Source organism: Girardinichthys multiradiatus, chromosome 6, assembly GCF_021462225.1.
Source record: "Girardinichthys multiradiatus isolate DD_20200921_A chromosome 6, DD_fGirMul_XY1, whole genome shotgun sequence".
NCBI lineage: Eukaryota > Metazoa > Chordata > Actinopteri > Cyprinodontiformes > Goodeidae > Girardinichthys > Girardinichthys multiradiatus.
In genome coordinates, this window is record NC_061799.1 from 35365735 (window position 1) to 35392081 (window position 26347).

A 26347-nucleotide genomic window follows, 5' to 3' on the forward strand; every position below is an offset into this window, starting at 1 on the left:
CAGACCGGAGGTCTTCAACCTGCGGCTCCGGAGCCACAAGTTCCTCTTTGGCTCTTAAAAACCTTGGTTAAAAATCATAAAGGACCAGCAAATTTTTTAAAATATAAATATAACAAATGCAGATTTTGCATTTGCTAAGAACAAAGCAATTTTCCGTGTCATTAGTTTGGAAACTATGCTTTTTTAAAACATAATTTTATCCAAACATCCCATAGAAGACAATGAATCCTCTTTTTGCAAAAATGTTGTTGTTTTTTTATTTTAAAACATAATAATAATAATAATAATAATAATAGAAATGAAATTGTAGTTCTTTAAAAATGATTTCTAATAGTAGATATTTGTCAAAAACTAAAAAGTGAAATTATTTAGAAGTTCATGTAACATTAGGCGCTCTAAACGAGATTTATTAAGCTAAAAATGTGTCTTTGGATTGTAAAGGTTGCAGATCTCTGATCTAGACCAGTTCACTGTCACAGTCTGGACCTTAAAGGAAACACAAACACGCCCATTAAATCTCACCTAGGGCGGGGCGATGGTTCCGGTGTTTGAACGCACTTTTTAAACTCTCCTCCGGGCCGCGGGGCGCATGAAGGAGCCGAGCTGCGGCGCTGAAGCGTTTGGACTCACCTTCTATGCGCCTGCATGTTCCTGACAACCTTGGATGGTTTCATTTCTGGCAGAATCAGAGGCGCGTTTTCTGACAAGATGCTCGGATTTTGCTGGAGGGTTTGCTCCAAACTCTGGATTAAACCGGGATTTCTGCGGGAATAACTAAAGGAGGAAACTCCAGTGGAATCCGCCGGGAAGCTTGTTTTAGTCGTTGGAGGAGCGAAATGGACCTGACTCCTGCAGTGCTTCTTGTTGCTTTTTTAGGTAAAAAGTTTATTTTTGTCTACACTTTGCATGATTCGTCTTGTTTTATTTGCTGCAACAAAAAAGAGGCTTGAATTCCCGTCTTTCATATCATCACACTTGCTTAATGTAATTTCTGTAGATTTATAGATGCAATAAATAAGTCTTATTAAAAAGTTTAGTTTTTAATTTCAGTAATTTACTTAAAAAAGACAAGCTTGTATATTTTAATGATTCATTACACCAAGTGATATATTTAAATAGTTAATTTTTACTAGAATATTACATTAGACCAATAAAAAAATCATTTTTAAAACAAGCAAGCGGTAGACTGTTGTGTTGACAGTTGTCCAGCAAATAGTCACTGACAACCTTTACAAGTATAGACTAAGCCACAAAAGGTAATTGCTAAAGAAGCTGGCTGTTTACAGAGTGCTGTACCCAAGTATGTTAATGGCATGAAATTTAGTGGAAGGAAAAAATGTGCTGGATAAAGGTGCACAAACAGCAATATGCTATAGAGAATGAGGAGTAGGACTGTGTTCGCTAATCATATATCAACTTATGCTCTGCAAATTTCACCAGGACTTATTGTTTTGACCCCCTGATGAAGACACATTTGGTGTTGAATGTAAGTCAAATAAGGCTTATGTAATAAAAGGTAAAAAATCCCTACTTTATATTCTGCAAGTTTAATGTCCTTCAGTTGTCAAGCACCTGTTTTAGCTTTTATCTGAGCAAAGAATCCTTATTTTAACTGATGATCCCATGGGGAATATATTGATTGTTGTCAAGAGGAACATGAGAGACACCAGACCCAGCAATACAGAGGCTATGAAAGCCACCTGGGCTTTTTTAACACTTTAACAGAGCGACAGAATGGTCGCCTGCATGCCACACCATTTTGGTGCTGTAGTTCACGCAAAAGGAGCCCAGTCTAAGAATTAAGTGCATATAAGGTACAGTACATTGACATACACTTCACCAAACGGACCTTTCTGTATTCAAAATCCATTTTATTTGTTGTACGTAACATTCCCATTTTTAGTAACCCTAATTTTGTGTATTAATGTGCTGTAATCCATAATCATCTAAATGAACAAACACTTGAAATATATCAGGTTTTGTGTAATTTCACTTTTGAATTGTATTACTGGAACAAATGAACTTTTTGATTGAATTCTAATTTGATGTTTATTACACCTGTTTATCAGCAGGTTAGAATAATAATAATTCTTTAGTGACTCATGGTTGAAAGTTAGACGGCAACACAAGCCCTCCCTGAGGCTGTTCTGTAGATGAAAGATCTGGAACGGTTAAGAGCCACTTTAAACATCCGTTCCTGATAAAAACCCGTGTTTGTGCAGCGCTGGATTAAGGACCTGCTGTTGACCCACTCCATCTGCTGCAGATGACAGTACAAAGCAACATTTTGGCAGCAAGCATAAAGAACTGGTGCACATAAAAAGGAAGCTTCGGCGTTCCACTTATTCTTAAGTGTGTTTAAGTGTCTTGAAGTCTAAATTAAGTGGTGTGTTATTGCAGGTTTACTTAGTGGCAATGAAAATGCTCTGTCATTGTGGATTACAGTGTGCTGGAAATTTACGAGGGGCGAAAAACCTCAGAGCTGACATGCAGAGTGTTTTAAAAAATAAATGAGCGACTGATTAAACAGCTTGAGTCTGTTAAATCACATCTCGATTAACCTTTTTTAAAGTTAACCTCCAACTGCCATCACACTAAAAATATCCTTTCAAGTAAAATAGGCTTCATGTTGCGTTGCTGTAACCACAGCTATCTTTTTTTAGCATGTTCAGTGAAAAATTGTCTTTTGAGATCAAATTTTTGACTTTTCATTGCTTCAGTTGTTTTAAATAAAGCATCCGAAAAAGATAAAAATTAAAACTGTCCTATTACAAGTTCACCCAGCAACGGATTCTACATATTTAAATCTGAACCCACAAAAAGCTACTTAGGAAATCTTATTTTCTTCTACAACAGCTAGATTTGAGTCTAAACAGAGCTCAACCTGTCAGACTTTATAAAAACAGTCAGTTCAGGTGGATTTCTGAGACCAAATGCACAGCAGCAATGAACGTCAGCAGCCAGAGAAGCATCTGTTTCTGTGCAAACATGTGTTAAAAAGATAGGAGAGGAGAGGCTTATCTCAGCACAGGTCTCACATCTACATTAACGTGATAATGCCTTGGAGTTATTTTCATGATTTAAGCCAGTCTGTTTTTATCTTCATTCTTCTTCACACATCTCACACTCAGGGCTCCACAGTCCATATCTAGCCCATTCTTATCGTATAGATACAGAAGTTCACTGTGTGTTCATGGCAAATATCTGAGCTGTGGTCAGAATGTAAATATGGAACCTGCCACACTAGTACAGACATGGATGTATGGAGGGACGGATGGGTGGACAGATGGTTAGATGGATGCCTGGATGGTTTATTGGACAGATGGATGGATAAAAAGAGAGATGGATGGATGAATGGACAAAACATTGGATGGACAGAGGGATGGACGATAGTTGATTTGGAAACGAATAGATCAGCTGATTAACGATGATGGATGGATACAACTGTTGAAATAAAGAAGTCTTGAAATACGTATTTTTTTGCATAAATAATTTCTTGTTTTCATTCTTGTCCAGACCTAGAAAATAATCCATCTTCCAGATTTCTCCAGACTGGCTTTCTACACGTCTGCAGCTCCTAAACTATCAAACATGGTGATACTTCCCTGTTATTAGGCTTCCTTTCACGCCTACATATAAATTCAGACTGACACCTGGATCTGTGTTCACTCTGCTCAAAGAAAGTCAGTCTAACACCAGTAGAATCTAAATGTCCTCAAGGAAATAAATGTTTTAAAGTTAGTCTTATTTTCTCTCCATCCTCCGAATTCTGAGATTAAACAAACAAAAGTCCTTTGTGTGGTTCCCACTTTGGATTTTTCTCTTCGTATAAATGATGTGCAGTCTCTGCTGTTGTCAGAGCTCCCAGTTCGTTTACCTCACCAGTGGGATCAGGCCAACTGGAAATGTTCACTGTGGTTTAGGGCTCTGGGAGTTTTGTGGTCACTTTGATTCGAGGTAGAGTGCAGCAGCTTGGGAAAGCAGCAGCAGAGAACGTCTCAGTTGTTATGATTATTGCCTTAATGACGGAAGAAGTTTGAAAAAGATGGCGCTCCGGCTCCGCTCTCTGGTACATCCGTCACCTGTTTAATGTGTGAAAGAAAGATGAATGAGACTTCAAACAGGGTACACATAAGCTCCTTATAATCATTTCCTCATTTATCTCTCCGTCAGTCTGTTTTCCATCTGGGAGTTTGGCTCACATTTGGCTTTAACGTTAAAAGATTTGTAACTCTGATTTAAAAACTGCTCAGAATGATGTTCGCATCTCTTTATGATGTTTGAGATTTTTATATGGTTTGGATGGATGCTGCTGACTTTATATCTGGTCTGTTTGATATCAGTGTAGGCAGATAAGTTAGACAAAACATCTCACTTTTCTGCCAGGAAATGTACAAGTTGATGCTGATGCTCAGATCAGACTCTTCAGATAACGAGGAATTAAAAAGTCTGGGATTTACTTAAAGGTATAAAAGACATAGTTAATGTCTTTGTAAAGAAAACTACTGAAAACACCAGAAACCAAAAGCAGTATAATAACTATTACTGTTATTATTATAATTATTACTATTATTTTCAATTATTGAGGTCTACTGTTTTCTGTTGTTGTAAAGCTGATGTACCATTCATGCTCACATTGGATTGGCTGAGAGATCAGGAAGCTGCCAGGTTGGCTTCCATACTGTAAAGATGGAGTCAACTTTAACTGATTTCATTTTAACCGTCTAGACAATAAGGCATGACATGAACAATAAAGCTGCCTTTTTAAGTAGAGAGGAATTGTGTGCTTCAGATCATTGTTGCGTGAGATGAATCCTCACCTTCTAAAGATGGATCGTCTGAAGTTCAGAGACCTCCGGATCAGTATTTGCTGAAGGATCCTTTTCAGACAAGGAAGTTCTATGTTTTGGTTTCATCAGACCAGAGGATTTTGTTTCTCCTGGTCTAAAAATCTCTAGTGTTGTTCTGTCAGAAAAAATTCAAATCGGCTGCCGTGATCATCTGGCCACTCTACCTTAAAGCCCTGATTGGTGCAGTGAATTAGAGATGACTGACCTTCTGGATGGTTGTCCTGTCTCTATAACTCAGTTCAATAAAACCTTTTTAATCCCAAAGTGGACTTAAATATTGTTGTAACTCATATTATCCAAGTTTCTTCAAAGAATCTAAAGCAGCAGGTCTGAAGAAGCATCTGACTGAAAACAACAAGAAATCTATGGAGCTCTGCCTCTTTTGTTTGTTAAGCCAGACAGATCCAGTGAGGGTCTTGTTAGTTCAAACATTCCTCCATTTCCAAATAATGGAGACCACAAAGCTTTTAGGGACATTCAGTGCTGTTAAAAACATTTCTTGATCCTTCCCCAGATTTGTGATTGACTCTGAGATCTACAGACAGTTATTTTGACTTCCCCGCTTAGTTTCTTCTCCAATATATGCTGCCATCTGTGAGAACCTCTACGGTGAAAGTGTGTACCATTTCAAATCATGTTCAATCAACTGATCTCCAATCAAGTTGTAGAAACATCGAAGGAATGATCTGAATGAATCACGATACATCTGAGCCTATCTTTGAGTGTCATGACAAAAGCTGTGAATATTTATGAGCATTCGATTTATTTTTGACTCTGCTCAATAACTTCTCACTATGGGGTATTGTGTTTTAATTAATTTTAGGTACTAGTGGCCTTAATTTTTCGTATTTCCTTCAAAAGTGAGCTGACACTGTATGTGTTGTACCAATCATCCTATAAAATAAGGTCTATCTTAATTTCAAAAAGTAAAATTTAACATTCCCACCATAGTGTTTTCTAGTTTCACCTGTATGAAATACTTTACAGGTATGAGCAATAAGTTGACTGAACTAAAGCAGTGCTGCTAACGCCACCAGCCGAGACTGAAATGAAGCCTCCACACTGTGACGTGGTGATTTATACAAGCCGAGCCCTGGTGTCAAGACAGCTGGAGGCAGCTTTGGTTTTCACTGGGTTTTGGCTTCCTTTAATCAGATGGTTCTTTTTGTCCCTCTTCTTCTAATTAGTCTCAAGTTAAAAGCACCAGAGCAGCCCGCAGTGGCATTCCAGGGCATTGGGTGATATTTGCAGGCCAGTCAGCTCTTCATATTTCAAGGTTGATTTTTATGATATGGTGGTATTACATGGAATAAAACTTCAGTGGAATGCAAGCCTGAGGGCCAGTCTTTGAAAATACTTTCATTTCCGACATTTTATCTTGTCAAGGGCATTCCAGCTCTAAAGTTATTGTCTTCCGCTTGGTTGGATGGAGAGCGGGCCGGCAGAAATCAGATGAGAAGCTGTATCCTGTTATCACAGCGAGCGTCACACCCTTACCTTTTCCATGTGGTTAAATTGTTTATTCAGGTTACAGATTATCACATAATCAGATACATTTTCCATTCAGAGGAGGCATCACAGGCCACTGATGAAGCTGTTGAGTTTCTGTTGTGTCTATGTGGGTTCAACTGATTAAATTAAGCATGCAAAGAAGTTTAAAGCAGTACGAGAGTAAAGTTGTAAACCAGCGGGGTTCTTCTTTCCCCCTTTAATCTCACTCTAATTTACCTTTTGAGACCTTCTGAAAGTAGTTGTACTTTATTTAGTAGAGAATAAAAATCCAGAGTTCTTTTGAGCACTTTTAATTACAAGTAAGATGATCCTCTAAACATAATTGTTGGTACTGTTTTTCCCTCAGTTTGGGCTGAAGGTTCATCTCTGCCTTACTCCAGTCATCGATCTTTGAGGAAAACCTTTGGTCCTTCCTCCAAAGACTCCTTGTGTAACCACATGCTGAAGCACCTCCACAACGGAGCCCGAATCACCGTGCAGATGCCGCCCAACCTGGAGGGCCACTGGGTGTCCACCAGGTTCGCTTGTTTTCCAGCTGCAACTGTAGTCTTGCAGAACATTTTTAGTTTACACATTGAATGAAACTGTTAATAGGAATGTAATGTGGAAGGCCTTAATTTGTATTGCAGTTACAGCTCATCTGACAAATGGTAAACATAAAGCAAACAATCACCATTAGGATTCTTATTAATTTCCCTTTGGGATTATATATTAAAGAAATAGCAAACATGACCTGTTTTTTTAACCTATTTAAAATCCTGTTCAGTTTGTAATCTTGTTAGAATGCCAGTTATGCTGCCAATTAGTGGAGGTTTATTGGAGTTTGCCTTTATTCTTTGTTGCAGCTGTGAGGTGAGGCCTGGTCCAGAGTTTCTAACTCGCTCCTACAGGTTTTACCCCAACAACACCTTCCAGGCCCACCAGTTCTACTACGAGGACAACCACTGCACCAAACCCACCTACACGCTGGTCATTCATGGTCGACTCCGCCTGCGCCAGACCTCCTGGATAGTTCGGGGCGGCACAGAGGCAGAGTACCAACTCCACCAGGTCCAGACAGTGTCTCACACGGTGGCTAAGGCCAAAGAGCTGAGCCAGAGGCTCAGCCGCAGCTGCAGAGGGGCTACAAAGGGCCCCTGGGAACCCGGCATGATCTACGAGCTGTGGAACGAAGAGGGAGGCTATGACTGCTCCAGAGAGCTTAACTTCACCATGCACGAACTGCAGCTGCTGCGGGTAGAGAAGCAGTACCTACATCACAACCTGGATCACCTGGTGGAGGAGCTGTTTCTGGGAGACATCCACACCGAGCCGACGCAGAGGCTCTACTACAAACCTTCTAGCTACCAGATCCCTCTGCAGAATGCTAAGGTTGGTCCCCAGTGCCTGTTTCTATTGAGCTACTTCTTTTTTTAATAGGGTTAGCTTACCTTGGTCTTAGTTTTTTTGTTTGTTTGGATATTTTATGATTCAAATGTGATGTTATATAGATAACTGCAGACAGATTACCTGCATGTCCAGAACTAGTAGTTGTGTTGTGCATTAATGCTTCAAATGAAAGTATTGAAAAATTGCAGTAACTTACTTTTGAAAACTTTATAAATTATGTTCAAACAAACTTTAACTGAGTGCGGCTCTCTGTGGAGTCGCAATGTTCACAAGAGAACATTGGTAGAAAAAAATACAAAACTTTATGGAAAAAAGAGTTGCAGTACTTCCCCTCAAAGGTGAGAGCTTGGTGACTGTTGTATGTACACACAGGGGCACAGTTTAGGCTTTTACGCCCACATGTATACAGTATATCATTGTAAGGTCCCTGTTACCACGCTGCCTTGCTTAAAACTTAATATAAACAGAAGATTTGTGCCCTGACCATTAAAACGTATTGGATATGCTGAGTTGGTTCTTCATCCTGGTTATGTTGCCATTGTGTCGGTGCTTTCTGCAGGCAGGAAGTGAGCTTAGTTGTGGGTTTGTTTCATTATTTATATTGGTTTTTATGACCAGCACCAGAATAAGTGAGACTGTTTTCAGGGTTTACTGTGCTCGCTTATAAAACGTGCTATTTCACTTGTTTTGTTCTTTATGGTTAAACTCCCCCTGAAACCTGTAGCTGATGAGCTGGGTTGTCATTAGAAATTATATTAAAAGGGAGCCAAATGTTGTGGATCCATTCCTTCTTAAAGAGTTGTTCAAAAGATTGCATGGTTTGTTTGATTTATATTTGTTTTTAAGAATCCAGCCTGAGGTAACTAATTTTATCTGGGAAATATTCACTGAGAGGAATGATATAGTAAGATCTGGATGAGAACAATTCAAACTAATGACATAATGTGAAAGCTGCATATTAAATAAGCAATGAACTTAAGCATCCTCTGCTGCACTTCTCCCCGTATGCCTGTTCTCCCTATCAATCAGTGGAGTAGCAAAGTAGCAGCTTATGTGTGAAATGCAGCAAAAGAGGGAGACAATTTTCCCACCTGCAGATTTGACCTGTGTCTCTTACGACATCCTCCTGGGCCTGAGATAGTGGTTTATTTTCTATCCCAAGCTTGAGAGTTAGTATGCAACGCCCGCCTCATATCACCTCAGAGACCACACACACATTTTCAAGGGCCTGACCTGACCTTTACAAATGTACAGCTGGGAAAGCGTATTTTGAGGCGCATTTAACTTGAACTGTCTAAAAGAAGTGACCTTCTAAGCAAGTGCAGACCATTAACATGTCAAGTAGTATTTTCCTATTAAATATTGCTGTATTTTTGAGGAATCAAACCCCGCCTCTCTGTGCATGCTTCCCTTCTTGTCATAGCATATGTTAATATAAACTAAGCCCAATAATTAACCTCACCCAATAAACAGTTGCATTAAGGGAAAGCAGAAACTGTGTTGATTTCATCTCAAATCTCAGGTTAGACAAAAACTCCTCTCTCTCTCTTCTCTGCTGTGCTGTGCCGACAGGTTGTAATTTCTCTGTTTATACTGCTGAACAGGAGTTTCCCTGCTGGCTAAAAACCCCCAAGTGATGTTTTCACTGTCACAGCCTGCAAAGATTACAATGAACTCCTGCTGGAGTGAGCTATCTAAACAAATACCCTTTTTTACTGGGCTAATGGGCCTTGGTGTTGCTGATCAGAATATAAACAGAGTGTGGAAGGATCACACGAACTCCCCTGTTGGGCTGTCATGACCACAGCCTCTCTCCTTAAGCGCCCTTTGGCCTGAAGAAGTGCAATGTGAAGCCGGGGAATATCTCTGGGAACAATTAACATGTGGTATTTGTAGAAGATTGGAATCGTGAAGCCGTGTTAAATATTCCAGCAAGCGCATAGCGAGTCTGGTTTCATGCCTGCCTGAGGCTCAAGTCAAAGTGTTGCCTGGTTCTGTCTTCCTTTGGTTTTCTTCTTTATAAAAGTATTGTGGTTTTATTCTTGATACAGATCCACGTTAAGGTGAAGTCAGGCAAATGCTCCTGCACTATTCCTTTTGATGAAAGGTCACCTACATGATGAAGAAAATAAATATCTTCTGTTTTCCTTTAAAATCTGGTCTAGAATGGTAACTTAATAATTGCTTCTTTAGAGGTGGAAACATATAGTTTGTATTCTTGATGGGCCAGCAGGAGATTTTCATCTTATGATAAACTGTATACCGGGATCTAAACGCTTTCATTTAAAACACAGAAGCAACAATTATTCTTCTGTTGCTAAAATCCTGTACTACTACATGTAATATATTAACCTAATATTATAACACAATACTATTGAATTTAGCTTCTTTCAGCTTTTCTTGAGTTATCTGTCTCCATCTAATTATATCCACTACCTTCATGTCCTCTTTCACTCCATCCATAAATCTCCTCTTCGCTCTTCCCTTAGGCCTCCTGCCTTGCAGTTCCACCTTCAGTATTCTTCTACTCACTATCCCTCCTCTTCACATCTTCAGACCATCTCTGTTTGGTCTCTCCGGCTTTATATCAAACACATCTAACATGAGCTATCTCTCTGATGTACTCTTTCCTGATCCTATTCATCCTCATCACTCCCAAAGAAAACCTCAACATCTTCATCTCTGCTACCTCCAGTCCTGCCTCCTGTCTCTTCGTCAGTGCCACTGTCTTTAAACCATGAAATATTTCTGCTCTCATCACAGTCTTGTACATGTTTCCTTTGATTCTCGCTGAAACACTTTTATCACACCTGACACTTTTCTCCACCCGTTCCAAACTGCTTGGACACGTTTGATCACCTCTTTTCCACAATCACCATTGCTCTGGACTGTACTTAAGTACTTAAAATCCTCCACCTTCATAATCTCGGTTCCCTATAACCTCACGGCTCCACTTGGATCCACCTCATTCACATACATGTATTCTGTCTCGCTCTGACCAACCTTCATTTCTCTCCCTTCCAGGGAAAATCTCCACCTCTCTAGATTTTCTTCCACTTGTTTCCTGCTCTCACCACAGATCACAATGTCATCTGCAAACACCATAGTCCATGGAGATTACTACTCCAGACTTCCTCCTACAATACCACAGCTCCTCTCTCGTCACCGTCAGATTCTTTAGATCCACAAAAACACATTGCAGCTCCCTCTGACATTCTCTATCAACATCCTCAAAGCAAATACTACATCTGTTATACTTTTTTTTGCCAAGAAACCTTACTGCTGTGCACAAATGCTCACTTCTGACCTCAGTCTACCTTTTACTACTCTTTCCCATAACTTGATTGTACACTGCTCAAAAAAATAAAGGGAACACTTTAACAACTCACTATAACTCCAAGTAAATCAAACTTCTATGAAATCAAACTGTCCACTTAGGAAGCAACACTGATTGACAATCAATTTCACATGTTGTTGTGCAAATGGAAAAGACAACAGGGGGAAATCTTTGGCGATTAGCAAGACTCACTCAATAAAGGAGTGGTTCTGCAGGTGGGGACCACAGATCACTTCTCAGTACCTATGCTTTCTGGCTGATGTTTTGGTCACTTTTGAATGTTGGTGGTGCTTTCACACTCGTGGTAGCATGAGACGGACTCTACAACCCACACAAGTGGCTCAGGTAGTGCAGCTCATCCAGGATGGTACATCAATGCGAGCTGTGGCAAGAAGGTTTGCTGTGTCTGTCAGCATAGTGTCCAGAGCCTGGAGGCGCTACCAGGAGACAGGCCAGTACACCAGGAGACGTGGAGGAGGCCGTAGGAGGGCAACAACCCAGCAGCAGGACCGCTACCTCCACCTTTGTGCAAGGAGGAACAGGAGGAGCACTGCCAGAGCCCTGAAAAATGACCTCCAGCAGGCCACAAATGTACATGTGTCTGCACAAACGGTTATAAACCGACTCCATGAGGATGGTATGAGGGCCCGACATCCACAAATGGGGGTTGTGCTCACAGCCCAACATCATGCAGGACGCTTGGCATTTGCCAGAGAACACCAGGATTGGCAAATTCGCCACTGGTGCCTTGTGCTCTTCACAGATGAAAGCAGGTTCACACTGAGCACATGTGACATACGTGACAGAGTCTGGAGACACCGTGGAGAGTGATCTGCTGCCTGCAACATCCTTCAGCATGACCGGTTTGGCAGTGGGTCAGTAATGGTGTGGGCTGGCATTTCTTTGGAGGGCCACATGGCCCTCCATGTGCTCGCCAGAGGTAGCCTGACAGCCATTAGGTACCGAGATGAGATCCTCAGACCCCTTGTGAGACCATATGCTGGTGCGGTTGTCCCTGGGTTCCTCCTAATACAGGACAATGCTAGACCTCATGTGGCTGGAGTGTGTCAGCAGTTCCTGCAAGATGAAGACATTGAAGCTATGGACTGGCCCGCCTGTTCCCTAGACCTGAATCCGATTGAACACATCTGGGACATCATGTCTCGCTCCATCCACCAATGTCACGTTGCACCACAGACTGTCCAGGAGTTGGCGGATGCTTTAGTCCAGGTCTGGGAGGAGATCCCTCACGAGACCATCCGTCATCTCATCAGGAACATGTCCAGGCGTTGTAGGGAGGTCATACACAATACTGAGCCTCATTTTGACTTGTTTTAAGGACATTACATCAAAGTTGGATCAGCCTGTAGTGTGTTTTTCCTCTTTAATTTTGTGTGTGACTCCAAATCCAGGCCTCCATTGGTTAATAGATTTGATTCCCATTGATGATTTTTGTGTGATTTTGTTGTCAGCACATTCAACTTTGTACAGAACAAAATATTCAATGAGAATATTTCATTCATTCAGATCTAGGATGTGTTATTTGAGTGTTCCCTTTATTTTTTTTGAGTAGTGTATGACTCCTCAGTTTTATTCCTCTGTAGTTGCCACAGCTCTGCACATCTCCTTTGTTCTTGAAACGTGTAGCAGCACACTTCTTCCTCAGACATCTTCTTACTCTCTAAGATGTAATTGTAAAACTCTACTGCAGTCATTCCTAGACACTTCCATACCTCTACGAGTATCATTAGGACCAACTGCCTTTCCGCTCTTCATCCTTTTTCAATGCTTTCCTTACTTCCTCTTTACTGATTTTGGCTACTATCTGATCCACAGTGGTCACTTCTACTGCTCTTTGTTCTTTCCCATTTTCCTCATTCAGCAACTGTTCAAAGTTCTCCTTCCATCTTCCTATCACACATGTTGCACTTGTCAGTACATTTCTATCTTAATCCTTAATAACCTTAACCTGCTGAACATCCTTTCTATATCTGCCTCTCTGCCTTGCCAACCTGTATAAATCCTTCTCTTCCTCCCTACTGTCCAACCTATCATACAAGTCACTATTTGCTCTTTGTTTGACCTTAGCTGCCTCTACCTTCATTTTATGCTGAGTCTCCCTGTACTTCTGGTGACCCTCTCCAGTCCTCACAGTGTCTCACTACTTCTTAGCTGATCTCTTCTCTTTACATACCTCATTCCACCACCAAGTCTCCTTATCAACTTTCCTTCCTTAAGACATACCAGGTAGTCTCCTACCTGTCTCTCTGAAAGCATTATTTGTAGCTGTCCCATCATCTGGAAGCTCCTCCTGGCCAACCAGACTCCGTTTCAACTCGTCTCTGAAAGCCAAACCATTGTCTTCCTTTTTCCGCTTCCACTTTGTCCTCTGCTCTGCCTTTGTCCTCTTCATCTTCATCACCACCAGAGTCATTCTACACACCACCATCCTGTGCTGTCTGGCAACACCTACCACTGCCTTGCAGTCACTGAGTTTCCTTCAGATTACATCATCTACACATGATATAATCCACCTGTGTGCTCCTACCTCCACTCTTGTAAGTCACCTTTATGTTCCTGCTTCTTCTGGAAGAAAGTACTCCAACATGTTTATTAAGATCTGCATCAGTCGCCACTCTCTCACTCTGGGGATATTGTACATCACTTCATCCAACTTGCTCTAGAACTTCTCCTTCTCCTCTAACACATCCTACCTGTAGGGCATAACTACTAACAATGTTGAATAGCACACCTTTCATTTCTAGACTCATTACCTTATCTTTCACTCTTTCCTCCAGAACATTCATGACAGGCTCCTCCTTCACGATAACTCCTTCACCATTTCTCTTGCCATCCACACCGTAGTAGAACAGCTTGAACCCCGCTCCAAAGGTTCTAGCCTTGCTAGAACATTTACACCTGGTCACCTGAACAAACAATATGTCCACCTTCCTCCTCTGCCTTATGTCAGCCAACTCTCTAGCTTTTCCCGTCAAAGTCGCAACTCTGTCCTATTCTCTTGCCTTTCCTTTACTCTCTCTGCCTACGGACATGTCTTCCTCCTATTCTGTCTTTTCTGCTTTCAGGAAAACCGGTCGCTGCATGTTTTCTGGCATCTATTTAAAAGGACTTTGAACCTACGGGACAATATGATGGAAAATTTTAGCAGCTCTGAAACCTGAACTTTTTAAAACCTTGAAACCCATAACCAGCCTAAGCCTATTCTGTAACTGTACCATCACAGAAAGTCTTGTAAACAACTCTGTTGGGGATCTAATTCAGTTTAGTTGTCATCAATTCCTCCGTTTGACCTTGAGAAAGTGCTGATGTATTTGATCAACTCTTAACTAGGATACAGTCGTCTGAATTGATACTCTTGGGATCTGCACTTGTTTAGAAATGGCTCTAAAAGACCTTCCCAACTTTTGTAAATCCAAAGTTTTTGTTCTTCGATCTTCACTGAGTTCATTGAACAGTCCTGTTGTTCCGGGTGGTGGAAAATCTAATATGTACTTTCAAACTAATATTTTTAATCACCACCAGGAATTTAATGTAGCCTGGCCTATACATTTTTTTCCTAAACAAAGCTAAATAAAAATTGATTATTGGAGTTTAGTAATACAAATGTTATTAACCTTGAGTTTTATAATTCTATCTGTCTACTAATTTGAACACATTTCTTAATTCTTTGGTTTTCAGCTGGGAACAATCAGGAAATATGGTTGGAATTGTTTTGTTTCTGGGTGGTTAACAAGGACTTGCTCTGCTGTACAACCACCTCTTTAAGCTGTAACATGTTTTTTTTGTTTTTATTCGGGAGGTTTTAGTGGCCATCTAATCCATTAATTTTAAGTTGCTATACCCAGAACTGGTCCCAGCCCAGAACACTTGCTGGTGCCAGGAAGTTCATTTGTGGTTATTGGGTGGAACTTGGCAGTGATGCAAGAGAGAAATTTGTTTCTTTCATTTTCTCTCGCCCTGCTTCACCGCTACCTCACTGAGGAGGACTAAAGACTACTTGGTGATGATCTATTTTGGTTCAAGCACTTGTTGCTAAAGAACCATTTTAGTCTCATCATCCCTTCTTACGTTGCTTTGAGTTAACAAGATGTTGAATTGTGTTTTCAATAATAGAGAAATTTAGCAGGGAATCATTTTGTTGAAAAGACGCTGGTACAATTCAATACATATTTAAAAAATGCTGTCTCTGAGGACCAGCATGTTTCATTCAAAAGGGATTGGGGTTAGAATTGCACTTTATTTCTGTATCACTTCTTATGCCCTCTGTAGTTAAAGACATGTTTTTTAAGGAGCTCATGATATTCACCCTGCTAATGGTAAATGGACTGAATTTATACAAATTTGACTGAATTTTATTCACACAGAGTAAAACTCAACATTTTAAAATTTCCTTTAGAAGTGGCAAGTTAACAGACTTTTTTTGTGAAACTGAGTACTTTATGGTTAAATGACCTCACAGCCTGCTTTGTGAATTAGCTATGAACAATAATGTCATTGTGGCAACTAAACTGGGTATTTAAAAAAGATCATTAAACCAGAATAAAGGAAATATTGTCTTAATCTTTTGTTCAACCCACAAATAGTACTCAGAATGTTTCATTTTATATCAACACCATATTAAGCAGATTATTTTCACCACCTACTGGCCTTGTGGGTTATTCAGCATTATTGAAATATCTGCGTTCTCTTCTAGATTGAGATATTCATTTTTCAAAAGGAAAAGTGGTGTGGTTAAATGTTTCCTTAAAGTTATGCTATTAAGCTGTACACCAGAAAAAAAGCACTGAAGCACTGGAGTACTTTCTATAGGAAAGAAAACGAAAGGGTCCCCAGGGTTTGAGGCAGCAAAAACTCCATTAGTGCCTTTGCCTTGAAAAAAGATGGAACTAAGCATATAAATCTAGAGCCAGGAATACTTTCTATGGAAACAACATGGCAATAGCTCCATCAATTGTTCTATCTAGAAAAAAGACTAAGCCAAACAAAGCAAAAGAGTGCTTTCTTTAGGAAATAAAATTAGGGTATAGAGGTATTGGTAGTAATAGCTGTGTCAATAGCTTTGCCCCAGAAAGACACTGCTAAACACAGTAGCACTGGGGCAGGGGTACTTTCTACTGAAAATAGAAACAGAGTGCAGTTATTAGCCAGAGTAAAGCACAAGAGCTACCAGAACTTCATAAACAAATAATTTCCACTGGATCTTAGAACTGTCACAGTTTCCAGCAGGATAACAAAAGGCTCATTTCAAAAAGCATTATTTCTTTTTAGCTTCTGCAGTTTTCCTGGTCTGACATTTGCTCATCATGCCTTCTGCTTTGGTTTTGTCCAGATGTTCTCAGTGGAAGAATACACTTGGAACCACCTTAGAATCCTCACAAAAAAAGAGAAAAACAAATTGTCTCATTTGAGATGGTGTCACTGCAGCTGTAACATTTTTATTTGCAATCCGGAAAATAAAAGCTTTTCCAAGTTCCTCCCAGCTGGCTTTAACACTTTACCGGATCATGTCATTTAGTTATGAAAAATATTTCTGTCATGTCTACAGGCATTCCCAATCACATGCAACAGCAGACAGCCCAATTTTATACTTATTTATCAGTCTTCAGTTATTCCATGCTGGCAGATTATAATCTATTCAGAACAAAGGATGTTTGTTTTGGGGTTTTTTTTGTTTGTTTTTTTATCAGTTTGTGTTGGAGGAGCTGTGATTTCCTGTAGATCTGCAATGTGTTTTCTTCCAACTCTATCCGTCTTGCAGCAGCTCTTGCTCAAATGAACAACTGTGGTGGTAAAACCATAAAAATACTAATATTCAGAGCTGAAATCACAGAGCGCCTCAATCCCAGTCATCTCATTAACCTCTCACTCCAAGGCGGTTATGGTGCTGCGCTGGGAATATCTCATCTGCAGATTTCTCTCCTTCTATTTCCCTCTTTTCATTTGTTCTTCCTGGAAACCTTTTGCAGACAGATTGTCTGGGAAAACCGTGACTGAGTTTAGGAGGTTAGGTATAAAACCTTACCTACCCTGTAATAACAAAGTCAAACCAGCCTCATGGGAATTCAGTCTTTGGAAGAGATTTTCTTGAATACTGCGTGAAAGCTTCCAGTTGTTTCTGCAGTTGAAAAGCCACAGCTGTCCTGTCTGTGGACCAGACCTGATATGATCTGAACAGTTGCTCATGTTGATGATTTTTGCCTCAGAGTGACCTTTGTTCCTGCTCGCTGCTTGGTGTGTTGTACCTTCAGTTCATCCAGAAATCTAGCATAATGCTGTTACCCAGACATGAAGCTGGAACATTACCAGTTTTCTTCTTTCACCTCTGAGCAATGTAGGTCGTTCTTTATGTAAATTTTGTGACATGATGCTGGTGATGGATTTCAAGGCAACTCAAGCTATGAAAACCTGTTTATTCCAACTTATTTGGTCAAATGGATATTTTCATATACATTCTAACAACACTATGGAAATCTAAGTAAGATTAATATAAATTTTTTTGTATCTGTAAAACGTAATACAAAAATACAATTTCTGGAGAGGAATACAGTTAGAAAGCCCACATTTATTCTTTCCTAAAATGTGTGAAATCACACAGGGTGCACATGATTCTGTGGCAATAGTGGGCCTTATTCAATTCAATTCAGTTTATTTATCTAGCGCCACTTCACAACACATGTCGTCTCAAGGCACTTTACAAAGTCAGTTCAATCGAATCATACAGATTTCAAATCAGGTACATACATTCCAATTAATCCTAACCATTGAACAGTGCAGTCAGATTCAGTTATTTATTCAAATTGGATAAAAGGTTTTTCTGTCTAAGGAAACCCAGCAGATTGCATCCAGTCAGTGACTTGCAGCATTCACTCCTCCTGGATGAGCATGTAGAGACAGTGGACAGTCACTGGTGTTGACTTTGCAGCAATCCCTCATACTGAGCATGCATGTAGCGACAGTGGAGAGGAAAAACTCCCTTTTAACAGGAAGAAACCTCCAGCAGAACCAGGCTCAGTATGAGCGGCCATCTGCCACGACCGACTGGGAGTTTAAGAGGACAGAACAGAGACACAAAAAGAACACAGAAGCACTGATCCAGGAGTCCTTTCTTTGGGAAAGAAAAGTAAAACATTAATGGTTATAGCTCCTTTAGTGGCTTCATCTAGGAGAGAAAGACAGCTAAACAGATTAACTCTGAGCCAGTTTTCAAGTCTAGAGTAGGAAAGAGAGCACATACAGTTAGTTACAGTAGAAGTTCAGCCAGTGTCTATGTTTTCCTCTATATTTTATTATGGTATCACTGTTAAAATGGAGGTGATGTCGGTTGTTTAAGTCCTGTGGGAAGCTAAAGCAGGTATCAGCATCGACCATTAAACTCTTTTATTTTAACTAACTGATCACATTATCTCTTTATTATCAGAACCACGACCATGGCTGCATCGTCTGTCGGATCATCTACCGCTCAGACGAGTTCCACCCGCCCATCCTGCCACCGCGGGCTGACCTGACCGTGGGCCTGTACGGTCAGTGGGTGAGCCAGCGCTGTGAAGTGCGCCCTGAGGTCCTCTTCCTCACTCGCCACTTTGTCTTCCATGACAGCAACCACACCTGGGAGGGGCACTACTACCACTACTCCGACCCCACCTGCAAACACCCCACCTTCACCATCTACGCTCAGGGCCGCTACAGCCGAGGGCTTCCCTCCACCCGTGTAATGGGAGGGACCAACTTTGTCTTTAAAGGTTTTTAGTCTTTTATTCTTTCACTTTATTTTGTAATTAAGAGAAGAAAAAGTTTAAAATGTCAATGTGTTGTGGAGCCTTTACCTGGTAAATTTACCATCTGATCAGATTAAAGACATTTTTCCCAACCAACATCTGAAGCAATCTGTGCTCATTTACCTGGCTGTTTAGGGTGTGGATCCCTGCATGATCAAGCCGGTAGTGTTTTATTAATTCGCTGTTATTCCTTGTTCTGAGAATATCTCTCCTTTCTCTGTCTTTCCTCCATCTTCTCTGCTTAAGACACTCTTAGGCTCACTAAAAGTCCTCCTCACTACTCTTAACATTTCTTACGGTAGGAGCTCTTAAGGCCTTAGATGCTTTGTGAATAACTTGTGTCTTACCGAGGAAAATTCTAAGAAAAATCTTAGAATTCCAAAGATTCTAAGATTTTTCTTTCTGACGTCACTAGGAGCTACTTTAGTCTTAGGATTGTTTGTGAATACGGGTCCAGAACGTTTAGGATTCATAAGGTTCTACATAGATGGTTCCTATGCTGTCTGGAAATGTGTTTTCCAGGTCTAGAAAAGTTTGGAAAAGGAACATGAGTGTATGGAAAAATAATATTTCCTATGTTATTGGGTAAAAGTTGTCCATTTGTTCTTCATTTCCTTGTCTGCTTTCTTCTTTTTCTCTTTGAGTCTTACCGTATTCCTTCCTTGTTCTCCTTTCTCAGCCCCAAATGTATTTCCTTCTTTCATTCTTCTCTTCCTTATGCCTTTACTTGTATCACTCTGTTTTCTTGCGTCCTTCTGTGTCCTTTTCTGCCACCCTTTCCTTACCTGTCTTCCTTCTCTCCTTTTTTTCTTCCTTTTTCCTCTCCTTCCCTCTTTGTGCCCTAACTTTCATCATCATTAGTCTCCTAAATTGCTCATTCTTCCTCTTTGTCCTTATTTGTGTCCTGCCTTCATTATATCCACGTCCCTCCTTCCTTCCGTTCTTCCCTAATGATTGGGGAAGATTGGCTTAATGGATAAAAATGTCCATAATGGCACCTGAGGGATATTATTCTCTGGAAAACACAATGAATTACTTTTAATTAATAAATGAATAAATGAAGAGGAATGAGCTCAATGCAATCTGTCCATTCCAATTGACTATCGTAGAGGTAAATATAAGGGCAATTACAGCCCAGATTTTCCTTTTAAATGACATGTTTTAACAGGTCAGCATTTGTCAGCTGAACTGTTTAAAAAGAATCAGGATGTTATCAAAGAGGAACACCAGTACTGAAGTACATCAAGGGCAGTCACAATTGAAAAGGTAGTGTGAATGGGTAAATCTGTTCTATTTCTATCAGTTGTTTTGCTTTCTGACGACGAGAACATGAAAGCCTGTGAATGAGAGTAGCTTTTTGGTGAGTTCAGCTGGATTAAAGGGTTGAGGGTGACATAACAAGTATGCTAATTGACCCAGAATGGCAGGATCTACAGTTAGGCCCACAATTATTCATACCCCTTGAAGATTTAAAAATTTATGATTTTAAATTTGACAGACATCTCTGAAAAGACAATAAAACTATAAATGAGTATCCATTTATTAATTAGGGTGTTTCTTATTATTTTTAAAGAGGCATGTCAAAAATTATTTGTACCAAGTCTTTGAGGTTGGAATGCCTCCTTGCCATCACCCTAATCTTTAGCTCTTTTCACAGATTCTTCATCAGATTCAAATCCGGACTCTGACTGGCTGGGCCGCTCAGAAAAGTTAACTTCCAATTAGACGAAACCTGTTTTGTTAAAATTCAAAAATTCCTTTAAACCTAAATCTGTAAGGAGTATGAATAATTTTGGTCTTAACTGGAGGTACTATTGAGAATGTTATGTTATAAAATAATTGATCAGTAAAACAGAACTATTTCATATTGTGAAATGTGAATTTAGGTTGAGTGAATGTTGTGCTACAACAGTAAATAATTGATCTGGTACACCTTTGGGGCACCAATAATTGTGCCACCAGTGATTTTGTAAAACAAACAAAATAATTTGACTTTTTTTTTTCTCCCCACTAAATAAATGTACAGTCCTCAAATTAAAGGTTGCATTTGTCCAAATATTTCAGTTTCAGATGATGTTTAGAAATTAAACTGCTGCATCTCTACAGATAATTGAATCTTCTTGTGTCCCCCTCCTCTAGTGAACCACATGAGAGTCACGCCCACGGATGTGGCCACCACCTCCCTCCTGAACGTCTTTAACGGCAACGAGTGCGGTGTGCAGGGCTCGTGGCAGGTGGGGGTGGAGCAGGACGTCACCGTGACCAACGGCTGCGTGGCGCTGGGCATCCGGCTTCCCCACACAGAGTATGAGCTTTTCCGCATGGAGCAGGACGCCCACGGCCGCTACCTGCTCTACAACGGCCAGCGCCCCAGCGACGGCACCAGCCCCGACCGCCCGGAGAAGAGAGCCAGCTCCTACCAGATGCCCCTGGTGCAGTGCTCATCGAGCAGCCAGCGGTCCAATCACAACAGAGGGGATGATGATGCAGAACAGAGTCTGCTGTACCATAACGGCGCCCCGGGATGGTACGGAGGCTGCAGCAAATGCATCGCTGTACTGCTCATCGCTGCGACTTTGTCAAAGTTAGGGAGCAGTTTGGGCTTTTTCTTTTTATAAACATGCAACAGTGAGGGTTAACAAAAAACTCAAGAACTAAAACGAAAACTTTTTGTTTGGGTTTATAGGAGAGTGAGAACTGAATTCCTCTCCAGCGACCAAGACTTGACACTGCTGCACCGCAGGATCTGCACTTTAGAGTGGAACAACTAGTCTGTGGGTCCACAACTAGATTAAAAGCTCTCTTTATACCTACACAGATCTGAGATTATGTTTCTTTTCTGCACCATTTTTAATCCAGAAACTATCACATCATGGGTTCTTACAACAAAAAGCACTGTTTGACGTGTGGAAACATTTTCTTGACAACTGTGACTTCAGGAGAAAAGCTCACGAAGCTACTGCTGACTGTAAAAACTGAGCTGCAGCACGTTTACAGATGCATCTCAATAAATTAGAATATCTAAAGAGTTTATTTTAGTATTTCAATTCAAAAAGTGAAACTCGTATCGATTCATTACACGGCAATATTTAATTTGCATTTATTTCTGTTCATCTAGATGATTATGGTTTACAGCCAATGAAAATGCAAAATTCTGTCTCTCGGTAAGATAGGGTTGGGCTTAGGGGTACATATTACTAGTTATTTTTTATTATTTCAATTTCAACCTTTATTTAACCGGGAAGGGACTCGCTGAGTTTGAAAATCTCAGACAGCAGCACTAAAACACAACTCCAGTAACAGCCAAGACGGTGTAACAATGAAACATACAGGATGATACCTAGCCGGTCTCTCTTGTTCATCTTGAATAGGAATTGATTTTCTACCAGTTTTTACTTCTACTAAACTTTCAATTGATAGCTTGCTGGGATACAGCACTCTGAATTAAGTTTTAATCATCTGTGGTCACAGGGGTGGAAAGGTCAGAAAGGAAAACCCAGACATACCTCTTCCTGGCTAATCTCTCCATCTTATTCCGGGGAATCCCAAGGCATTCCCAGGCCAGAAGAGATATTTAGTCCCTTCAAGGACTATATATGTGCTGGGTCTTCCCCAGACCCTTCCAGTGGGACTACCCAGAGGGGGCAATCCACCATTTTACAGTCGAGAACCATGGCCTCATCCCAGCCACGTCACATTCAGCTGTGAACCTCTCTAGTACATGCTGGAGGTAAGAGCCTGAAGAAGCCAATACACCCACATCATATGCAAACACCAAAAATGAGACCCTGAGTTTCCAAACTAGACGCCTTCCTCTCCACAACTACACCATGAGATCCTGTCCATGAACAGCACAAACAGGATCCATGACAAGGAGGAGCTGCCCCAGCAGAGTCCAACACATATTAAGAACTACCTAATGCCGAGAATGCAGACACAGCTCTTGCTTTGGGGATACAAGGATTGGATAGCTCTTAATTACCAGCCTGATACCCCATACTCCCATAGCACCCCCCACCTACAAAGCACCTTGTTGGACACGGTTGTAGGCCTTCTCCAGATCCACAAAACACATGTAGAGCGAAGAAGCATACTCCTGTGATCCCTCAGCACTTCTGTGAGAGTAAAGATCTTGTCAGCAGAATTATATGACTGTGTGTAGTAAACCTATATAATTCAGGGTTAACTTTTTCAAAAGAATTGCTGAAATAAATTAGCTTTTTGATCAAGATAAACCTTATTGTCCCCCAAGGGGCAATTTGTTTTGTAGCCAGCAAAGAACAAATGCAAAGAATAGTACAAATATAATTGACAGAAATACAAAAAAACAAAAAATATATCCATTAATTACAACATGGCAATATTTGAACTTATTTAATAACGACAAAACCAAATGGAAGGGGACAATGCGATAATTTGTACTGCAGTAGAGCGCAGCATTGCGTGGTTTGGAATCGCATCTCGATGGCGGAGACCGACAAAGCACCGTCGCGGGGCTGTCTGTGTCCATGAAGCTAGTATTTTAACAGATAGCATTAGCTTATGTCGCCTAGGAGGTTCAGTACTTCACTGATGCAGATACAGGAACTTTAATGGCCTTTTTTTAAGTTGCTCTTAAACATCAGTGTTGTAGCATTAGCTTGTAGAGTTAGCATCACTACGATGTAACATCGTTCAGCATTTTATTTTTTTCCTGTGCCTCCGAACAACGCTTTGTGTTTGTTTGCCTTGTCAGACAAAGAAAGTCGCATGTTTTTTTTCTGGCTGTACTCGACATGTCAGTCGAGTTTAAAACTTCCAGCAGCCGCTTATTGTCAGGTGAATGACTGCAGGGAGGGAAAGGCTGAGTGTCTCTGTTGTTGCAGCGCTGCTGCAGCCAAAAGTTGACTAAAAGACTATTTGGACAAATGTAAATTGGTCGGTTTATGTTGATTTTGATGCAAATGAGTATCGTTGAATAATTACTTTGACAACCCAATTCTATATTCTGATTTACTGAAATGCACCTGTGTGTATGTTCTTTAAATGCGTTGAAATCAGTAGCAGCTGTTGTTTCGGGATGTTTTTAACTCAAGAAAGTCATCTGGATTCAGCTGAAAGATTTTTATTTTTCTCACTGACTGTGGCATCTTCACCATCTAACATGAGGGTTTTCTAAGCTCATGTAAACCTCAGTTTGATGATATGGAAAATAGATGGAAATACTTTTTTGCCCCATGGGGAAATTTTGCTTAGTGAGTGAACACTTGACACTCACCATTAACATCGACTTATAAGAAAACAAACTAAGAAGCAAACATAATGACTAAGACACACAATCTCCATCAAAACACACTTAATCGCAGACCATGTAAAGACAGAATCAACATCTTCTGCAGCTCAGGGCTTTTGTGTATACTGTTTAATTATGCACTAGCGTTATCCATTTTCTGAAGATACAAAAATAAATAATTGATTCAAACATGTTTTCATAAAAGAAACAAAGTTCTACCAGTTCAGGTCTACTGACCATAACAGACAAAATAACAAAATTTAAATTGTTTCTACATGTGTTTAAAAAACTAACTGCTTTCAGTTTTGTTCTGTTTTTAGAAAGGGCTCGGTAATAGAAGGTAGCAGTACCTTCTATAAAAGCAGCAACGAGTGGATGCCTCTGATCAGCAAGAATGCTTTTTTCCTTAGATCTCTCTTCATAGATGTGATCCAAGTTATCCAAATTCATACCCAGCAGCTTACTGGCAGTAGTCACTATTTTCCTCGGTGTTCTTTTGCCACGGTTGACAGGCTAACAAACCCTCCTGTAACTGTAGCATCTGAACTCCACTCTACCAGACCCTGCAATGAATTTGCTAAATTCTTTGCTGAAAAAACCCAAAAGATCAGAGGGGCAGTCAGCACATCCACATCAACTCCAGTACCAATGGTGTCTCCAACTGATTTTGACAAAATTTCCCAATTTCACCAAATAAACTACAAAAACTTAGAAGATATCATACAGCAACTAAGCTCTTCTTCCTGCTGTCTCGATGTTTTACCCCCAGCTTTCCTTAAGAAAACTTTGCCCGTAATAACATCTGATTTAACACAAATAACAAACACGTCCCATTTGTCAGGCGTTTTCCCCCAGGCCCTGAAAACAGCAATTATCAAACCTCCATTGAAAAAGAGCAACTTGGACAAGCTGCTACTGCAGAACTACAGGCCCATATCAAACCTCCCCTTCATCAGTAAGATGATTGAAAAAGCTGTGTTTCAACAGTTAAACAACTTCCTAACAACGACCAACCGCTTCGATGTCTTCCAGTCAGGCTTCCGGCTCACCACAGTACAGAGACTGCTCTTGTCAAGGTGTTCAATGACATCCATATAAATGTAGACTGTGGAAGAAACACAGTGCTGGTATTATTGGACCTTAGCGCAGCATTCAACACTGTTGATGACTCCATTTTATTAGAGCGCCTGGAAAACTGGGTCGGCCTTTCTGGTACAGCACTCAATTGGTTTAAATCCTACTTGAAGGACTGGGACTTTTTTGTGTCAGTAGGTAACTTTACATCAGAGAGCACAAAAATCCCATGTGGCATTCCCCAAGGATCCATCTTAGGGCTCCTCCTATTCAATATCTACATCCTCCCCCTAACTCAGATTTTAATAAACAACAACGTAAGTTATCATAACTATGCAGACGACACACAGCTATACGTTACAATGTCACCCAGTGACTATGAACCCATTCAAGCGCTGGGTAAATGCTTAGAAGAAATCAATGCATGGATGGGCCTAAATTTTCTTCAGCTGAATCAAAACAAAACTGAAGTAATAATCTTTGGACCAAAGGAAGAGCGTTTAAAAGTTAGCACACAGCTTCAGTTAATACAGCTAGAAACCACCAGTCAGGCTCGAAACCTGGGTGTAGTGATGGACTCAGACCTAAACCTTCAGAGGCACATAAAGACAGTAACAAGGTCAGCCTTCTATCACCTAAAGAACATCTCCAGGATTAAAGGACTAATGTCTCAGCAGGACCTTGAAAAACTAATTCACGCGTTCATCTTTAGTAGAATTGATTACTGCAACGGTGTCTTCACAGGTCTGCGTAAGAAGTCGATCAGACAGCTGCAGTTGATCCAGAACGCTGCTGCCCGCGTCCTCAATAGAACTAAGAAAGTGGAGCACATCAGTCCGGTTCTAAAGTCCCTACACTGGGTCCCTGTAGCTCAGAGAATAGATTTTAAAATACTTCTGTTAGTCTATAAATCACAGAATGGCTTAGCACCAAAATACATTACAGACTTGTTGTCAGTGTATCAACCATCCAGACCTCTCAGGTCTTCTGGCTCAAATCTACCCTGCATACCCAGAACCAGAACTAAACATGGAGAAGCAGCTTTTAGTTCTTATGCTCCACTAATCTGGAATAAACTCCCAGAAAACTGTAAAAGCGCCGAAACCCTGAGTTGCTT

At 40.6% G+C, this 26347-nt stretch overlaps 1 protein-coding gene across 1 annotated transcript; it reads left to right on the forward strand.

Annotated features, from left to right (window-relative positions):
• The first annotated feature begins 584 nt into the window (after window positions 1–584).
• On the forward strand, window positions 585–21915 carry LOC124870684 (protein APCDD1-like). The gene is made up of 5 exons (XM_047369507.1): window positions 585–876; window positions 6709–6880; window positions 7208–7733; window positions 18527–18848; window positions 21024–21915. Exons 1-5 carry the CDS (start codon window positions 837–839, stop codon window positions 21500–21502), a joined length of 1539 nt encoding a protein of 512 aa, XP_047225463.1. The 5' UTR covers window positions 585–836; the 3' UTR covers window positions 21503–21915.
• The last annotated feature ends 4432 nt before the right edge of the window (window positions 21916–26347 follow it).